At 35.2% G+C, this 18,137-nt stretch overlaps 3 protein-coding genes across 4 annotated transcripts; all 3 read right to left on the bottom strand.

The window, feature by feature from the left end:
- Positions 1–924: 924 nt before the first annotated feature.
- Positions 925–6,555, bottom strand: LOC133819966 (putative E3 ubiquitin-protein ligase XBAT34). Of its 2 annotated transcripts, XM_062253355.1 has the most exons (11): positions 6,277–6,555; positions 6,040–6,154; positions 5,445–5,525; positions 5,275–5,363; positions 5,042–5,133; positions 4,705–4,786; positions 3,311–3,413; positions 3,142–3,192; positions 2,783–2,868; positions 1,588–2,294; positions 925–1,314 (listed from the first exon to the last, which is right to left on the bottom strand). In XM_062253355.1, the coding sequence occupies exons 1-10, from the start codon at positions 6,376–6,378 to the stop codon at positions 1,620–1,622; spliced, it is 1,476 nt and encodes a 491-aa protein (XP_062109339.1). In that variant the 5' UTR covers positions 6,379–6,555; the 3' UTR covers positions 925–1,314; positions 1,588–1,619. The 2 variants fall into 2 exon arrangements, with proteins under 2 accessions (XP_062109339.1, XP_062109340.1); XM_062253356.1 differs by lacking the exon at positions 3,142–3,192.
- A 1,166-nt stretch (positions 6,556–7,721) lies between these two features.
- On the bottom strand, positions 7,722–13,150 carry LOC133819964 (PH, RCC1 and FYVE domains-containing protein 1-like). The gene is made up of 9 exons (XM_062253353.1): positions 12,757–13,150; positions 12,229–12,315; positions 11,836–11,925; positions 11,669–11,755; positions 11,457–11,561; positions 9,289–11,355; positions 9,046–9,192; positions 8,460–8,869; positions 7,722–8,371 (listed from the first exon to the last, which is right to left on the bottom strand). The coding sequence occupies exons 1-9, from the start codon at positions 12,802–12,804 to the stop codon at positions 8,149–8,151; spliced, it is 3,264 nt and encodes a 1,087-aa protein (XP_062109337.1). The 5' UTR covers positions 12,805–13,150; the 3' UTR covers positions 7,722–8,148.
- An 831-nt stretch (positions 13,151–13,981) lies between these two features.
- LOC133819963 (uncharacterized) lies at positions 13,982–17,859 on the bottom strand. The gene is made up of 8 exons (XM_062253352.1): positions 17,558–17,859; positions 17,365–17,460; positions 17,187–17,270; positions 16,326–16,486; positions 15,627–15,744; positions 15,244–15,379; positions 14,645–14,823; positions 13,982–14,414 (listed from the first exon to the last, which is right to left on the bottom strand). Exons 1-8 carry the CDS (start codon positions 17,810–17,812, stop codon positions 14,178–14,180), a joined length of 1,266 nt encoding a protein of 421 aa, XP_062109336.1. The 5' UTR covers positions 17,813–17,859; the 3' UTR covers positions 13,982–14,177.
- Between the last annotated feature and the right edge of the window lie 278 nt (positions 17,860–18,137).

Raw genomic sequence — 18,137 nt, 5'->3', positions numbered from 1 at the left:
CCACCTATCTAAATTTTTCAACTAACTGTCTAAATTATGAAAGGTCATTTTGCAAAAAAATGATTAAAACTAAATTAGCATGCAAAATGACTTGAAAAAAAAGAGAGACCATTTTGTCAAAATAACATTATTACATATGAGAAAGTGAGTTTCTTATTAAAATAGACAAAGAACCAGCCTAGCCTTGCAAAAACTAAGCTTTTAAAATCTTTTTTTGCCACCTTAAAAAATGCCAAACCAAGCAAAACATGTATAAGCTCTCCAATACTAGATTTCAAATGAAGATTGTTGTGTCTCATAAAGGAGACTATATAATGCTATAAAATGATGATGATTATGATAGTGATGATGATGCTAATGATGATAATATATGAGGGAAATAAGTGTTTTGGTTTTGAGTAAAAAAAATGAAAAGAAAAGTGGTGTGATTATATACAGTAGTAATGGGTCCCGGTCATAGGCATCCTAACAAGATTCCTAAGACCCTTTAAATCACTTTAACAGATCAACGATCATAGTTTCATAAGAAAATTACAAAAGAAAAAGGGAAAAAGGCAAAGCCAAAGCCAAAGACAAAGACAGCAAAGGGCTATAGTCAATGAGGAAATGAAGCTATGGCATAGCACAATTTGCCACCAAGTATGTGTGGTTCACATCCAAACATTGTACGTGCAAAGTCAAAAGACACCCAACATCATAGCCCTACAAGTCCCACACAGTCATCTCCTAGTTTTCTTTCTTTTTATATTCATTTTAAAAAAATAAAAATAAAAAAAATTCAGCATCTAGTTCAAGTTGAATTCTTGGAAAACTCCCACTACAAGAAAGGGAAAAAGAAAACTAAAAGTGCCTCATATAATAGACCAAAATCACTATTCAGGAGAGTATTTAGGACTCTTTTAAGGATATTTATAAAGAAAAAACTGGCAGTGTAACTGTCATTGTCATTTGCTGCCTATGGCATCAACCAAAAGTTTCACAAACATTTAGTATTGTCTATTACAAGATTTCAAACAAGGCCTTTACACAAAGATATGGCGTAATTTTTTTCCTTCAACAGTAATTTTCTTATTTATCTATACAAAAGAACAGCATACACATATTGGTGGTGTATATATATATATATAATACAAAAACTTACACAAGAAAACAATTGCAAACTTTTCCAGAATAGGCCTTTTTCTTCTGAACAAATAAGTCTTGTTCTTACCACACCAGCTATGAATAAATAAAGAAAACATCCTTACAAACATAGAATTGATGCTGCTGGAGCCAAACTCCCTCATCCACCATAGCCGGCCACATATCGATCACCTGCATAACTGATCGATGAGAATTCAAGAATTTATCTGAATATCAGTATTTAGTCCAGTTATGAGATAAAAATATCACAGCTCCTATGACATTCAGAGTTTGTCTCACCTAGTCTATTTGTTCTATTAATTCAATCATGCGTTAAACTCAATTTGGTCACTTCTATACTAGTGTAGCTAAGTAGATAAATCAACTCTAGATTGAGGCAACAATATATTAGGAAACCTCTCTTGTTGAAGCATGTATAAAAGGAAGGTTTCAAATCTCACTCACCATGTAGGGCTTCTCACATTTTGCTTTAATCATCACACAGCATAAAGCTTTACAACCTGGTCAATCTTGGCTCGACAGACGGGACATCCCCATTTCTTGGCCTTTATTTCATTCAAACAAGACATGCATCCAGCCATGTGGCCACAAGGGATGCAAGCTCCTTCAACAGGAGAATCCAAACAAACTACACAGGATGAAGAGTCTCCATCTTCTTTACTATCACCAACTTTAGCAGGTACACCCTCAACAACTGAGGAAGATATATCAACAGGACTTGAATCAATTGATGGATAATAAATGGGGCCATCTGGAATTGGTGGCGCTGATGCAATCCCATCTTGGGGTTGATTTGTTGGGACAGCTGATTCGTGCTCGATCTGGTCATGCTCGGTTGAACAGGAATGGCTACTTTCGGAGGTTCCTTGCTCTGGCCACTCAATAGTTTCCAAAGGAGCAGGTGCTTTTGATGCACCCTGATTAGAACTGCTTGCTTTTGATGCACCCTGATTAGAACTGCTTGGGTTCAATGAGATATTCTGAGCGCAAGATGAACTGGCTCCAGAGCTCATATTAGCATTAAAAGGGTTTTCCTGTGGAGCAGACTGAATAGAGGCACTCAATGCCATAGCTAATTCTAAATCTTCAGCTGATGGTGAGGAGGCTGGTTCAATTGTTGGTTGATCATTATGCAAAAATGCAGGATGTGCCTGAAGAGTCAATTAACTTTTAATAAAAGAAATAGCACTCCAATATTGCGTAACATAAAAATGAAAATTAAATTAGGGCAGAATACAGATGTAGCATGTTGTTTATATCTCAGAATATCAGAACAAGATAATGAACAAAAGCTACGGTAAGATTAAGGCACCACTTATAGTACTCTACTGCTAATGAGTCCACCTTAAAAGCTTCAGAAATCCATAGTATAGAGGTCATCAAATTTGAAATCCATAAAAGTTACAGTACCTAAGCAACTTATTTAGAATAAAAGCATTCACCAACAGAATTCCAAGAATGTGAGTCCGAGTCAATATAATCGCAAACTTCTGCAAGCAATTTCTTCTATATGATCTTTTATTTACCATATGAAAATTTTCACACTTGGCATGAGAGGTTTTTTCACGTAATAATGCGGTAGAAAGAGTAGACAGATAATAGACAAGAATAACATCTGTAAAGGAATTTTGAAGAGCACCTGTGGAATTCCTTTGCATGCATTACAGAACTGCTGAAGTTGTTGCCAGTCACCTTCCTTTTCAGGAGCAAGTTTAATGCGTGTTTCTGAAAAGGAAGCACACTAAGTAAATTATACATAAAAAAAGAATAATATGACTAATCCCAAGAAAAACTATGATAGGTTGTACACACACACATATTACATTTCTGTACCCTAGCTACAGGCAATTCTATTAGCATTGGAGGCTGGAGAATGATATGGGTAATCTACCCTGCAATCCCTTGATTGCAATACCAACTTAATAAATCACTAGTTTCTTATGTTATTCTATCATGATATTCTACAGAAGAATTCACAGTTATTGAATTTGTACTTACGACTAAGCATTTGACGCCTACACCTTCTTCTCCGCCTCCTGCCTCTTGGTACTATGCATAGAGACCAGACATATTAAAGACACAGCAAGAAATGAAATCCGACATAACTCCTAAACTTGTTACGAACAAAAAGAAATACAGAGAAAATTTTATAGCATCAAGGAATTACTAGTGAAGTTCTCAAGAATTGACACGAATGGATCAGTCTGGAGTGACTTCGGTTCTTCCAAATTGGCTTTCCACAATGCAATTACAGCTCGTGGTTTCGCATCCTGCCATTATTCACAGAGCTCTTTCAGATCATAGCTTATATATTTATATATACATATATATATCACTCGTTGTCTTGTCTCTAAAGCTTAGGCTAATAAGCAATAAACCAGCAACAGACATGAAGTTCAGAGATAACACAAATACCAATTAATACAAATTTGCCAATGATGCCATAACTCTGACATTAGACTACCATGGAAAGAAAAACCCTTTATGTGTCCACTTGGAATCCAAATTTAGAGTACTTTCTAAACTGTATCACCCAATGCAGATACCAAGTAGCAGAGATGAGGACTACTATATTCAGCATTTAGTCACATCAATAGGCAAGCTTCAGAACAACTACCATTAAACATGGTCAGAGGGCATAGTGGTACCAAAAGCATGCAAGCTCTCAAGCAGGCCAGCAGCAACCTAGCTGCTGAGCGTCATACAGAGCTAAGGCTTTACGATGATTTATAATAGTAAGTACAGAGTAATAGCAACTATGATCAAAGAAAAAAAACAGACCACGGTACAATATGACCCTCTTAATCTCAAATATGTAAGTAGAGCATAAGGCGCACTTCATGATTTCTAGACTGAAAAAAGAAAAATGTACAACAAAAGTAGGTGATAGGATCAGAGAGAAAAATGGACTCTATAACCAAGTATTAGATAGATTCTCTTGCCATGGGCCTTGAGCAAAGCTCACTCACTATACGTCAAGGATTCAGAGCCCATACTGACCCCTGCCCTCCCTTATATAACTCATGGCTAAAACAAAAACAACACAAAACAACCAATGACAGAGCACTATACTAGAACAGAAATAGAAAAGAAATTCCCAAAAATACCCTCATAGAACAAAACAGCAAAAGACTATGCCTACTCATTCTATTTCTTCTTAAACCTAGCATATGTAAATCAGACTGGGGAATCATCCACCAAAAAGTTACCCAAAAGTTAATGGAATCCACTTGATCATAGATACTTAAGTAGGACATAAGAAACATGTGAACATTTACAGTGATCAAGGTCTTCTCCGTATAACCTGGACAATTACAGATATATTGACGGAAATGTAAATCATATGAATCTGTTCTAAGAAATTCAAATATGAACAATAATCTAGAAAGTTGACTCAAGCTCGGCTTTCAAAATTTTACAAACAATTTTTTAGCAGAATATGCACCAGAAAAAGAACAAATAATTGCAGCATAAAATAAATATAGAAATAAAATACGTAGAATGATTGAGATAAAATACAAATGCTACTCTGGAAGAAATGCAAATTATACTCTTCAATACCTGCACACTAGGATATAGGGCAAGCTCCAACTTATAAGGCTTGGTAGGATTGCGGGAGCCAGATGGTAGAATGACAACCCAACTACAAAGACCAAATAGTAGACATAAATACATAGTAATTTCTTCAGGTATCCGATAAAAAAAACACTGATAAAAGTTGAATATTTATTTGTAGTTTTGGACAGCTCCAGCCATCTGCCAATTACACAGGCAGCTTGTGGGATTGATACATAACACGGAGGTAAAAGAAAAGAAGTGAATAAAAGATATTTCAACTAAGATGACATGTAGTTTATTACCAAAAAAAAAAACTAAGATCACATGTATGAATACTCACACTTTTCTTAAAAGCAATTGAGGAACGAATGCTTCAAGAAAGCCAGGCCCATAAAACTCCCGCATCCAACCAGAGAATAAGCGAATATGATGCTACATGCATTAAAATTATATTAGATACAATAACTATCCTTTGAATATATAAATACACACACATAAAGACATGAGGTACATCGATGCGAAGCACAAAGATATATTTGTAGAAGAGAATCACTGTACAAACTTCTAATATACCTCAATTGCACGGACAACATTACCATGCCCTTTGTCCCTAGCAACATCAAGAGGAGTTTGACAATCATCATTCATGACTAATGCGTTGGCTGAAAGTTTACATGTGAATTATTAATTTGCACACTAAACAAAGCATATCTGCCATAAACTTCAACAAAAGAACAGTGTACCTCCATTTGTTAGAAGCAGTTTAACAGTATTTTCCAGGCCTCTTTTAGCTGCATGATGCAAAGGAGTGCCGGCATGACGACCTAAAAAAACAAAGGAGAAATAGAATTAAGAAAATTGGTGATACATTCAGTTAAATGGTGCATCAGTCAAAAACCCAAACAATAGCATTCAAAGCAGGACTCTCTTCATTTTACATTTTTCATAAGAAACTAACTTTGAGAATCTTTTAAACAAATTTAACTAACTTCTCCCTCCCTCTAAAAAAGAGATATAAAATCAAGGTACAGGAATCTCGAATTTCTGTGTGGTCACACACAATCTAGATGAAGAACATGTTCATTCTTTTCTTCTCTTTCACTCATTTCTCCCCACTTATATCTTCTTACACAGACACAGAAAAATGCATTCCTATCTCTTGTTCTAAATATCCCTTATAATATTAATCCTTCAATACACAAGCCTAGTACACATATTCACACATTAGCTTCTTAAAACAATCTCTCTCAATGAATATTAATTCATTATTACTTGTTATTTACCAATTCAGAAACATAGTAAAAAGAAAAGGAGAGGGCTTTAAAGCCTAAAACATACCGGCACGATAAGCATTGACGTTGGCACCAAGTTCAATCAAAGTTTTTGCTACATTGTAAAGCTCCGGAATCATAGAAGCTACCATGAGAGGGGTTTTCCCATCTCTATCAACCCACTGAGCATAAACCCAATCCAAAATTCATCATTTAAAAAAAAAAATCATCGCACTGTAAAAAAACAATCTTTGATATTTCTTTCTCGACATATATATATATATATATTGGTATAGCGGTTTACCTCGAGGCGTGCGCCTTCTCTGAAAAGTGATTTGATCCCTTCGGTGTTTCCATAGCTAACTTGCTGATACAGAAGCTCATCCTTGGATTGCTGTTGCCCCATTCTATACGAAACAAAACCTAATCTTTCAAAAAAAAAAAAATTTCGAAAATACTAGTAGTAGTGGATAAAGAGTCGAAGAATTCTCGATTTTAACAACTATCTTAGGTCATCAACCCATAGAAAGAAGAATTTTTACTTTCCCGGGAAAATCTCACGAACTTTCCGGGAATAATAAGATATACAACGAGAGAACCATTTTTACTTATTTTACAAAATCGGGGCAAAATTGCAAATACGAGTTTATTTGGGGTCAAATGCGAAAAATAGAGATTTCTTAGTGAGGAAGAAATGGAAAATGTTATATAATTTAAGGTCAAAAAGTCAAATATAGAAACTTTTATTTTATGTGATTGGCTGAGAATTTAGATCATGAAATGAAAATAATAAGGAAGCTTCCTTTTTTTTTTTAAAAGAAATTATTTATGATTTTTTAATAATTAATTTGGGCAGGTTACAGTTGATAGGAATTCAGTTACTGAAATTAGGTGATCCATTAATGTTTTTTTAATAACAAAATATTAATAATAAATTGACGCGTAATATAATATCACACACTATTTAATAAATAAATATATATTGCATATCTTACTATTACTTTTAATATGATCAATATTAATATAATTCATTTTATTTATGTCATACAAATATAATATAATTAATTAAACGAATATTAAATAAGTGTGATGTGAAATAGATAAGGCACTTTTATTTGTTCATTTAATCTCAAGTTCAACTAACAAACATTTCAATTTAATGGAAGAAATTTTGACTAACTGATTATAAATCACTTTTTTGGCCATTTCAATTTTAGTTATTTAATTTTTAAAACAAAATATACAACTATGATTCATGTAAGAAAAAATTACAAGGCATCACTAAATCAAAGTTTTGTGAAAGTTGTATTTTTTTTTAATTTGTAAATTCTATTTATGTATTTGGTACTTTCCCTAATACATTTAAACTTAAAATTGATTTTCTAATTTATCTTCATATATTTTTTTAATTTTGATTTGAAATGTATGTTAACTTATATAGATCATGAGACTATTATAGCTCAAGTACGCTTAATTTTGAAGTTTTACTGAAAACAAGATACATCTTCTTCTCGGTAGCCCATCATTTGAGAACTACAAAGTTAAGCGTGTATAACGTGGAATAGTCTCGTGATGAGTGACCTCCTGAGAAGTTTTTCTAAAAAGCGTGCGAGTAGGACAAAACACAAAAAAAAAAAAAAAAATTAGTGTTGGTTTGTAGGATCAGTCGTCATTCCAGAGATCAGCAATAATTCACATTTGTAATCACTTGAAATATATATATATATAAAAACTAGAAATATTGGACATTATAGATAACATGGCAGTTGGCACCACATATAAAACATCATAAGAAGTTCACCAACTATACAACAAAAAATGAGAAACAGCAAGAGTATAGCATCAAGAAGAAGATTACAAAGTTTTTTTGTTTTTTTTTTTTAAAAAAGAAAGAATTATGTAAAAGTTTTTCTGCAACCCCAATTGCCTAATCTTCAAACTCATCAGGACCCTACATTTTGAACAAAATTCAAACTAATTTCTCCTGTGATAGTGATAGAATTAAAACTTGCTTTGTCAATTTTTTTTTTCTTTTTTCTTTTTTGAACAAATAATTGTCTACACCTAGTTGGTTCAGTTCACAACTGCCATTCTAAAATCAATGTGTGGAGAGATCCTATGCTTACCAACTTTCTACTACATCATTTCAAGAGACTAAGTCATAAAACAACTATGTCTAGGAAGATGACGCAGCCTCAGAGCTTTCTTCAGCCGCTGCTGGTGCCGGTGTTGGTGTTGGTGTTGGTGTTGGTGTTGGTGTTGGTGTTGGTGCTGGTGTATCAGAAGATGAAGCGGTTGGAGCATGGTGTTCCTTCTTGGCAGTGCTATACGTCTTAAGCAGTCTGTCTTTGTTGTGATTCCACCATTCCTCTGCCTGATGCTCGCTGAACCTTCGTTTACTGCGAAAAAACTCGGTGTTAATATGATCCAAATGAACTAACTCATCAAAGAGCTTGACATGATCAGATAGATATTAGTTTAAAGTACCTGAATTTGACACGCCTAAAAATCCTGGTACCATTTCCAAATTGAACAAGAGTGACATAAACACCAGGTTCAAATTGCTCAATAACTTCTTTTCCTCTTTGAGTCTTCGTGGTTGAAGATTCATGAGATTTTGATGCATCTTCTGAGCTATGTGTAGCTTCGTCACCTCTAGTACTAGAAGAGGATGATGGTCTATCATATTCTGGATGAGCGTGATGAGCGTGATGAACATGATGACCATGCCCATCTTCATGACGAGATTTTTCTGTAGCTCGTGTGGCGTGATGTAAAGAAGAAATTTCTGGTGTTGCGTGTGTTGTATCTAGAAATTCTTCAGCTTGAGCTTTCAAAGAGTTAAAAATTTCTATATCTGAATCTTCTGGTGGCAACTTCTCTGCTATTATCTTCAACTGCATCACAAGGGTTCAAATTAACTACTTAACAAGTATCTGTTTAAGTAAAGGAGTTGGCCTAAGAATTGTACTACTTTTGCAATCTGAGTCATTTCCTAGAGCATCATTGTCATATTGAAAAAATCCAAAAATTTAAAAACCAAAATGGAATCTTAACTTAAGTAATTCCAGACCTGTTCTGTGAAGGTCTTGACAAGTTCCCTGGCTACTTTGCACCTTGAATATTGCCCCTCAGCAAACAGAGCTGCTTCTTTGGCATTTTTCTTTAGTTTGTGCATCTCCACATCTTGAGTATCACACTTATGCTTTAAACTTTTTACCTGGTGAGGAAGAGGAAAAAAACATTCAGGTTTACATTCCAATATCAACAATAGACATAAGAATGCAGCTACGAGCAAGAGTTATAAGATCAGTACTTGGCTTTGCAACTTCGATAATTCGTTATTTAAATGTTCATTTGACTTCTTCATACTCTCGATAACACCCCTAGAAAATACAGGAGCAGCTAATCTTGGAGGGCTTGTTTTCCCTGTGTTGTATGGAGAAGATGATCTTGAGCTGACACTTTGATGAGGCGATGATGGCGTAATGGGTTTCCATGCATTTTGAAGGGCACTCAGTGAACTTGGAAAGGCAATATCTTTCAGCTGTTGAAGTGATGGAACCTGGGACACCCTGACCATTGATGGATAGTCAACTTTGGCCCCAGATCTTCCAGACTTGATCTCAAGATACTTGACAGGCTCTGTAGTGGGAGATATCAGAAGCTTTGAAGATCTTACGTCTCCCTTGGTAAAATGATCTCTGGCATCCATGGACCGACGGGGGGTGGTAACTTTCCTGCCATAATTAGAAACATTACCAGCTTCAGCAGCTTTCAGTTTTGCATAACAAGCATCACAAACACGATGCGGTTTGCCAGGAGTGGGAGCCAATGCGGCTCTCAGTGCTTTTTTGGAGCTACAAGCATGGCAATGCACTAGCCCACAATTATAACAGTTATGCCTCTTTCTGGTAAAACCAAATGCTTGTCTACAACCTGAGCAGACTGATTGGTCAGCTCCAGAGACCCACTTATGAATGCATATACTAGTTGTGAAATTTGAGCCACATGATATATTCTTAACATGCCTATCTTTTAATGCTTCAACCAATGTTGGAGTTTTTCGATCTTCTGTATCCCCATGTCCTAGTCTTCCATTAGCACCTCTTCCCCATGTGAATACTTCACTTCTTGATGTCAAAACAGCAGCATGATTTGCCCCACAAGATATTTCTTCAACAAACTCACCTACCAATTTATCTTGTACTAAACAAGGTGTCTTTCCATCAGAAGCTGGATTTCCTAGTTGTCCATATGAAGTACCACCCATGGTGAACACATGACCTGATGTAGTGAGAGCAATGGTCATAGTGTGTCCGCAACCTAGCTGTTGGAAATTGTAGTCAATAAGTGAAGAAACACAGGTTGGTAGAAGATAAGTTTCCTTGTTTCCATGACCCAAACGATGTTTGTCACCGTCGCCCCAGGTGAATAGCTTTCTGGACGAAACACTAACAGCAGACTGGCCAACCTCTACTATAGCAGCAGTATGCCATACTCCACATGCAACCTTTATGGTTCTTAGGCCATTTAATAACTGAACCTCTCGTGGAAACGAAATACTTTGGCGATCTCCATGCCCCAAAACACCAAATGTTCCATCACCAAATGTAAATAGTTTCCCATTGGAAGTTGCTAATGCTGAATGCCAAGTCCCACAAGCAACAGATAAAACTTGAAGTCCTTCCAAAGGACCATTAACCCTTTTTGGTATCCAGTGACTAATATCAGTACCATGACCAAGAAGTCCAGCATTGTGGGCACCATCACCCCAAGTGAACAAATCCCCAGCTGCAGATACAGCACATGAGTGATATTCACCACAAGCAACAAATTCTATGTTGTTAATTGCCAAGAACTCAACTAATCGAGGGCGACTAAAGTCTTTATCAATCCCATGGCCTAGTCGTCCCCCAGATTCCTCTCCCCATGTGAAAACCTCACCTTGCCTTGTAACAAGAGCAGCATGCCTCACTCCACAAGCGATCTGATGCACGTCAAGAACAACATTTGATTCTAGGGACTTTGGGGTTAATACATCAGATTTTATAGGAACTGAGCTCACAGTCCCATCAGTTAAACTTCCATCAAGCCAAACCTCTCCCCACACATAAACATCTCCTAGTGATTCTATATCATCTGGCCCAGATCCTCCACTTGAACAACTAGGAGTGCTTGAGACACTAATGCGAAAACCATCTGGAGCACTTCCTCTTAGTTGCATACTTGCACGTTCTGTGCCCACATCTGAGCTTACTAAACTAACTGAAGATTCGCGAGGATTTAAATCAAAAGACACCCTACCATGGGCAATACTTGCAAAATCTAAGGATACACTTAGGGGACTGCCATTTTGAATAAATTCATTGCCATCTTGTTGCTGAAAAAGAACAAACAGTTGTATCAAAAACAACTATTGAGAATGAACCAACACGAAGACTTAATGTGATTATGGTGAATTTGATCTCAATAAGAACTTACTTCAGAAGCATCACTCTTAGAACGTCTAATGCGCTTTGGTCCTGTGGGAATTAGTTCCTTAAGCGCTGCAAACCATAATTCTGCCTCGGCTTTGTCCTTGCAAATCTATAATATGGTAAATAAAATGAAACAAAAAAGATTGCACCATTCATAATTTTGATCAAACTTCAGAAAAGTAAATAATAAATCCATCAGAAAGTAATTTTACTGACCAGATCAAGTGATCGTTCACCGTTATTATATAGAAGAGAAAATGACAAATAATCCTTTTCAGGGCGCAAATATCTTCTAAACACAGCCTGTTAAAGAAACATAAAAACCCATCAGCCAAGGAAAGTTTATCTTCCAAATTATGATCACATAATAGTATTTAACTCACAGTTCTTTGTCCAGGTATGATTCGTGTAACTAAAGATAATTTCAAAGTCCGTTCTTCTCCATGAGAGTACCAGATTAACGTTGTTTCATCCTGTTAGTGACACTAAAACTGAAATCATTCAAGCACTTCAGATATTTCCCTATTATCCATAGAGAATTTGAAGCTAAAGCAGAGATAAAGATTAGCAAGTTAGTCTGCTCAATCCATTTAGAATATAGGCTAGTTCATATAACCCAAAAAAATAGATTGATCAGGCTTAATTACAGCCATTGATACATAATATTAATTGATTTTTTCTTAAATGTAATACACCAATGGTTAAACAATGACTAACAAGATAGCCAAAAACTGTGCAACAAATTGAACATATTCACTACATAGGGAATAACCTACCGCAGAAATTCTGAATGGGCAAAACTTTGGCTTCCCTTTCCGACTGTACTTGATTAATTGAGTACCTTTCTTCAAAGCAACAAGTGCCTACAAAAGAGAGGATAATAGATAATATTATAGTAAAATATTTTCATGAACCAACCTCAGTTTTATCTATATGTATATGTATATGTATATAAATATATTTATACATATTTACATATACATAATCTTCAATGTAGAAGATGTAGCAATAAGATACAAAAGTTTGTGAAAGGAAAATTTAAAGTTCTACCAAGCAATTGTCTTCCATCATTGCCAATTTCTAGTCCCTCAAAGAAAAGTAAAAAAGGGTCTTAAAATTTGCATACAAAAACTGCAAATTTGTGAATCACATTTTCAGCGAACTATATATATATATATGACCAAAATTTTAATTAATAAGAAAAATTATGAAAAACTTCATTAATAATCTATGAACTCTTCAGTTTCCTAAGCTAATTACGAGATCAAACATTTTCTAAATACAAATAAAGAAAAATGACTCACTTGCTCGATGTCACGCTCATGATTGCCATAGCTAGCAGGATCTGCCATTCCATCTGAAAATGTTGTAAAAAGCAACTGATAATCACAAAAGCGTAATGAGAAGAAGAAGAAGAAGAAAGCTCAACCGGTGGCAACGGCATCGGCGATGACTCCCGTCCCCAAGTCTTCATAGATGACGATGATGATACCTATGCTTTCTTCTACTACGACCTCTCATCAAAATTCAACCACTAGCCCTAATTCTCACACAAATATATTAACAATCAAAAACTCCCCCTGATTCGATTCGATTTCGAATCCAAATCGGAACAATTCTGAATTCTATCTGGTCAATCGAAGTGACCGTGAAGACGATGCAGATCGAGAGAGAGAGAGAGAGAGAGGGAGAATGAGAGGGCAGTATGGGTTTCAGGGAAGTTTGAAGCTCAAAAGAAGAGAGAGACAAAATGGCGCGCTTCTTTCTCTGTTGCCTCCACGTGTACTCACAACCAATAACTAATTAAACTACTTTTCAAAATTATATTATTATTATTATTATTTTTCATTTACACCAAAAATATTTAGCTAAAATTACAGTTTCACCCTCTAATTCAAATTTGGCTATTTTATTTATTTAGATCTACTCTCACATAAGTGTGCTAGTGTATATGACTAATTAAAATAATTTAGGGATGTAACAATTTGGTAATTGTGTTTTTGCAAAGTATCATCGTGGTATCATGTGTTTACAAATAATGCTCATTTGGTACCTGCATTTTGAAATCGTACATATTTGGTATCTTAAATTCAAATTTAATTAATAAAATTTTACCAATTTAATCAAATTACTCTCAATCATACGAGCTACAAATTATATATAAATATTGACAGTTTTGTCATATTGACAAAATTTTATCAATTAGGATACAAAATATTTATGTTTTCAAAATACGGATTACCATATTAACATTATTGAAAACAGATGGTACTAGAATGATACTTTGCAAAAACAAAGGGTAACAAATGAGGAAATTCCCAATAATTTATTATTAAGTGTGCTGGTAAATTAAAATAATTTTTTTATTAAAATTAAAGTAATGTATCTAAGTGGTGGTATTTTTGTAATTATATTTTGGGATAGCATGTTAATGTTGCAACTCAACAATTTATTATTTTTTTTTTTTAAGAGAAAATTGGTTCATTTCATTCATATGAAAGATCAATTGTTATAGCAGAAGAAATAAAGTGAGATCAATTAGAATTTTATATTAAAGAAGCCAAAATATACATATGAGCATAAACTGGTTTATAACAAAGGGAAACATAGGGGTGTTGATCACAAATCTCATGGTAAAACAAGAGAATTAATGTTGTGTTAAGCAAATAAAATAAATAACTAAATGAATGTAATAAAAACACTTTGATGGCTAATTAAAAAGGTTTCAAAGAGGAGGATCTTTGTGCCTCTTGAAGATATTTTCAATCTCTGTCATCAATTCTGCAGGCAACGGCCGTTCGGTTGTCAAGAAAGCGTCGATGTTTTCCTTTAGTTGTTCCACAGAGGTTGCACCGATGATGTTACTCGTCATGAATGGTCGGTCTCGTGCAAATCCAAGAGCAAGCTGCACTGGTGTTAAACCATTCTTCTTCGCTAACTCCATGTATTTTATTGTAACTTCCTGGATAAAGAAAGTCACACAAGGTTTTGTACTTAACTAGCTAGTTAGCTGTATCGAAAAGTTTTGCTACTACAGAATTTGCAGAAGGAGAAGAAAAAGTTCATCACAAATACCATGAAAATCAAATAAAAAACACTAAACTATGTCATCTGGCACATGCATAATCTTGACACTTTGCTGCTATGTTAGGGACTGTTCTGTCACATGAAAGAGTTGAGCTAATCACATACCCTGGTAATAGATTTTTTATATCTTTCCATGTAGCCAGGAAAGAGGTTCAGCCTTCCTTTCTGTGCAGCTACAGAATTGTCATCTATGTACTTTCCAGATAGTGTTCCACCACCTAGTGGAGAATAAGCTAGCAAACCAATGTTGTGGTTTTTTGGGTGGCATACTTCAACAAGATCCACTGTAAAAACATTTCAAGTGGTGATTGGTGAATGAAGCTTTAAATCAGTAACAACCCCTTTATTTTTTGGGTTTATACATTTTTAGACCCGTGTTTTGACTTATTAAAATGGTTCAAATAAGCTCTTAAACTTGATTTTGAGGAATAAAAAATTGAGTATAACAACACAGTTCTTAGGCAGAATGACTATATTTTTGTTCTGAGTTGTTAGTTTGATGAATTATTTGTGATTTTAGTTCAAAAAAACTTTGATCAAAATCGAGTTTAGAGGTCTATTTGAACTATTTTAAAAAACACAGGGTCCAAAAAGTAATTTGTCAAAACACAAGTCCAAACAAGTGATGAGACGAAACACAGGCTCTAAAAACGTATAAACCCTTATTTTTTTAGATATTTTTAAAATTATGTTTATTAACTTACTCTCAAAATGACATCGAACAAGCAGACTGTAATTGTTCTGGATGCTAACTATCTTTGGTAGTCCTTCGACCTTAGCTGCATGTACAAACTCCATCACCCCATAGGAAGTCTCATTAGAAACACCAATATAACGTACCTGTAAAGATTCAAAGCCATTTCATAAGTAAATAATTAGTGGCACCGACAACTTATTATTAATAAACATTATACTTTGAAATCACAGCTTTCAATGTCAGAATGCCAATCACTAAGCAATCTCCAATGAAAAGAGAATATAATTCAATGTAACTCCATCAACTTTTCATAGTTTTATCCAGTTGGTAAGCATTTTTTGGCAGGTTGATTATGAGTAGAGAAAGATTGACACTAAAAATCCAAGTTACCTTTCCTTCATCAATAAGCTCTTGAAAAGCCCTCAGTTGCTCCACAAAAGGCACACTCTCCCTCCATTTTGAAGGCTCATAGAAAAACTCACCAAACAATGGCACATACCGATCTGGCCTGGATTTAGAAAAGATTACAAAATATCAGAACATACAACTTAAACAAGTTTAGGTTCAGATCGATTTCCCTATGCATGACTTCCGTTTCTACTTCATATGATACATAGTAGAATTGTGAGATATAAAAGAAATGCTAGAAATTGTTTTTTGTGCATATTGGTCCAAAGATTAGAGCTGTTGCTCTCCTTCTTTAACAGAAAGTTGCTTGTTATGAAATCTGTTGTAACTTGCTTTCTACACTTGTTTAAATAGGTTTTTGTAAAGAGACGGACAAAGAAAGAGCAAACTGGTTGTAACATGGATTTCGGGTTGAGAGTTTTGAGAGCTTAAAACACAGTAAGATTGATTTTCTCTTGTAAGAGAGAATTCAGAACTAGTCTTTGGTTCTAGAGTGTGTAACATGTTCTTGCATAATGGATTGGAGGCAACCAGTTCTGTAAAAGCTAAGTGTTCTTTCCTTGTTTCTTGCATTTCTCATTTATGTTCTTGTGTGCATGATATTATGTTTGAGCAAGTCAAGCTCAAAAGTAATCCAATATAATGGAAGCTTATAGACAAACCAATAAATTAGAAACTTACCAATGAATTTGCAACAGATCAATGTAGTCTGTATTGAGACGTTTAAGACTTTTCTCTACACTTTCTTTAATATTAGCAGAATCAACCCGCAAAACCTTCGCATTCTCTCTTATATAACCTGACCTCTCTGAATAACCACATACTTTTGTTGCCACAACAACCTATTCATTATCATTCAAGAAATTCAATAGTGAATACATCATTATGACTAACATGCTAATAATATGAATTTCACAAACATAATGGGCAAATTATGTTAGAGAATAGAATTCAACATAGAAAGTATGTGGGATCATCATACCATTTATAAGAGCATAGATTACTCCACTCATCACCAATTGGTTTTGAGATGGAACACATACTTCTTACCATGCCCCCTTTCCTACTTTCTAAACTACTTTCCACCATATTCTAACATGGTATCAAGAGCCCAAAAAAATTCTAACGAGTATGTATCTGATCCAAATTCAAAAATCGGTCCAAAAAGAGAGCCAAAAGAGCCCTTTGTGATTCAGGGATAGTGAACCAAAAAGAGCCAAAAGAACCAACGAACCACTTGCGATCGAGTCGTCCAAGATTGGTGAACAAAAATAGCCACCATCTTGAGGGGATGTTAGAGAATAGAATTCCACATGTAAAGTATGTGGGATCATCATACCATTTATAAGAGCATGGGTTACTCCACTCATTACCAATTGGTAGATGAACCCCATACTTCTTACCATGCACCACCCTTTCCTACTTTCTAAACTACTTTCCCCCACATTCTAACAAATTATTCTATTACATGAGAAATGAAATTGCTTTCATATCAAATAATGTACATTGTTATGCAAAATAGTTATGAAGAAGTAACTGAACCTTATCACGAGGTTGAGACTTGAGCCAGCTACTAATATAGAGATCAGTTCTTCCTTGTGTCTCCTTCTTCATTGGAATTGGGTACTGTAACATAAAGTTCAAACCTTTATCGTTTAGTTTGCACCAAAATTCACCCAATTTTACTTTAAATCAACTAGAATAACAAAAATTGACTTACGGCCTCGGCAGAGTCGAGAGCATTGATGCCTTGCTCAAATGCGTAGCTCAGCATCTCGTGAGCTTCTTTCTCAGTGTTCTGCTCTCCAAATGTCATCTGTACAAGACAAAGAAGAAGAAGAAGAAGTTAACTCCTTTGAAACGACATCAGAATCGTCATACGACGACGAGAGTTTGGGAGAATTTTTCTTAACGGTTCCAAGAGTGATCTCGCTGATTTCAAGGTCTGAATCCCCAACTCTCCTGTACTCTAAACCGCTATTCTTCTCGCCGAGCTTGGCACTGATGGCCGTTTTCGACGAGCTTCGCCGCCGGAGGATTTGGGGAGCGGCATTTGAGGATAAGGGAGCTGGGCGAGGCGTGAAAAAGCGGTGGGAATGGCGGCGCGTGGCTCTGGTTAGAGAAGGAGCTGAAGCAGGGATTGGTGTGAGAGTGGCGGATGTGGCCATTGCTAAGCCTTTCGTCTTTTTCTAAAAAATGTGGGACTATAACTCTTTATATAACCTTGGGTATCTGTGCACATCTTTATATTCAGTGTTGCTATTTCTCACCTTCCTCGCTAATATCACACAAGACAAGATGTCGCTTCATAATTACTTAGTGATACTCTGTAATTTTCATTTAGTTTAAATAAATGAGGTCCGATATTATATTATACCAATAGCACTATGTTACTTATTTATAATGTTAGGCATCATTAATGCTCCTTAGCAATTCTTTTATATTTTAATAAAATTTGTGCATAAAATATTGAGAAATGATAATGGCACTATT

This window comes from Humulus lupulus, chromosome 2, assembly GCF_963169125.1.
Source record: "Humulus lupulus chromosome 2, drHumLupu1.1, whole genome shotgun sequence".
NCBI classification, from domain to species: domain Eukaryota; kingdom Viridiplantae; phylum Streptophyta; class Magnoliopsida; order Rosales; family Cannabaceae; genus Humulus; species Humulus lupulus.
This window is presented reverse-complemented; position numbering and strand designations above follow the sequence as displayed.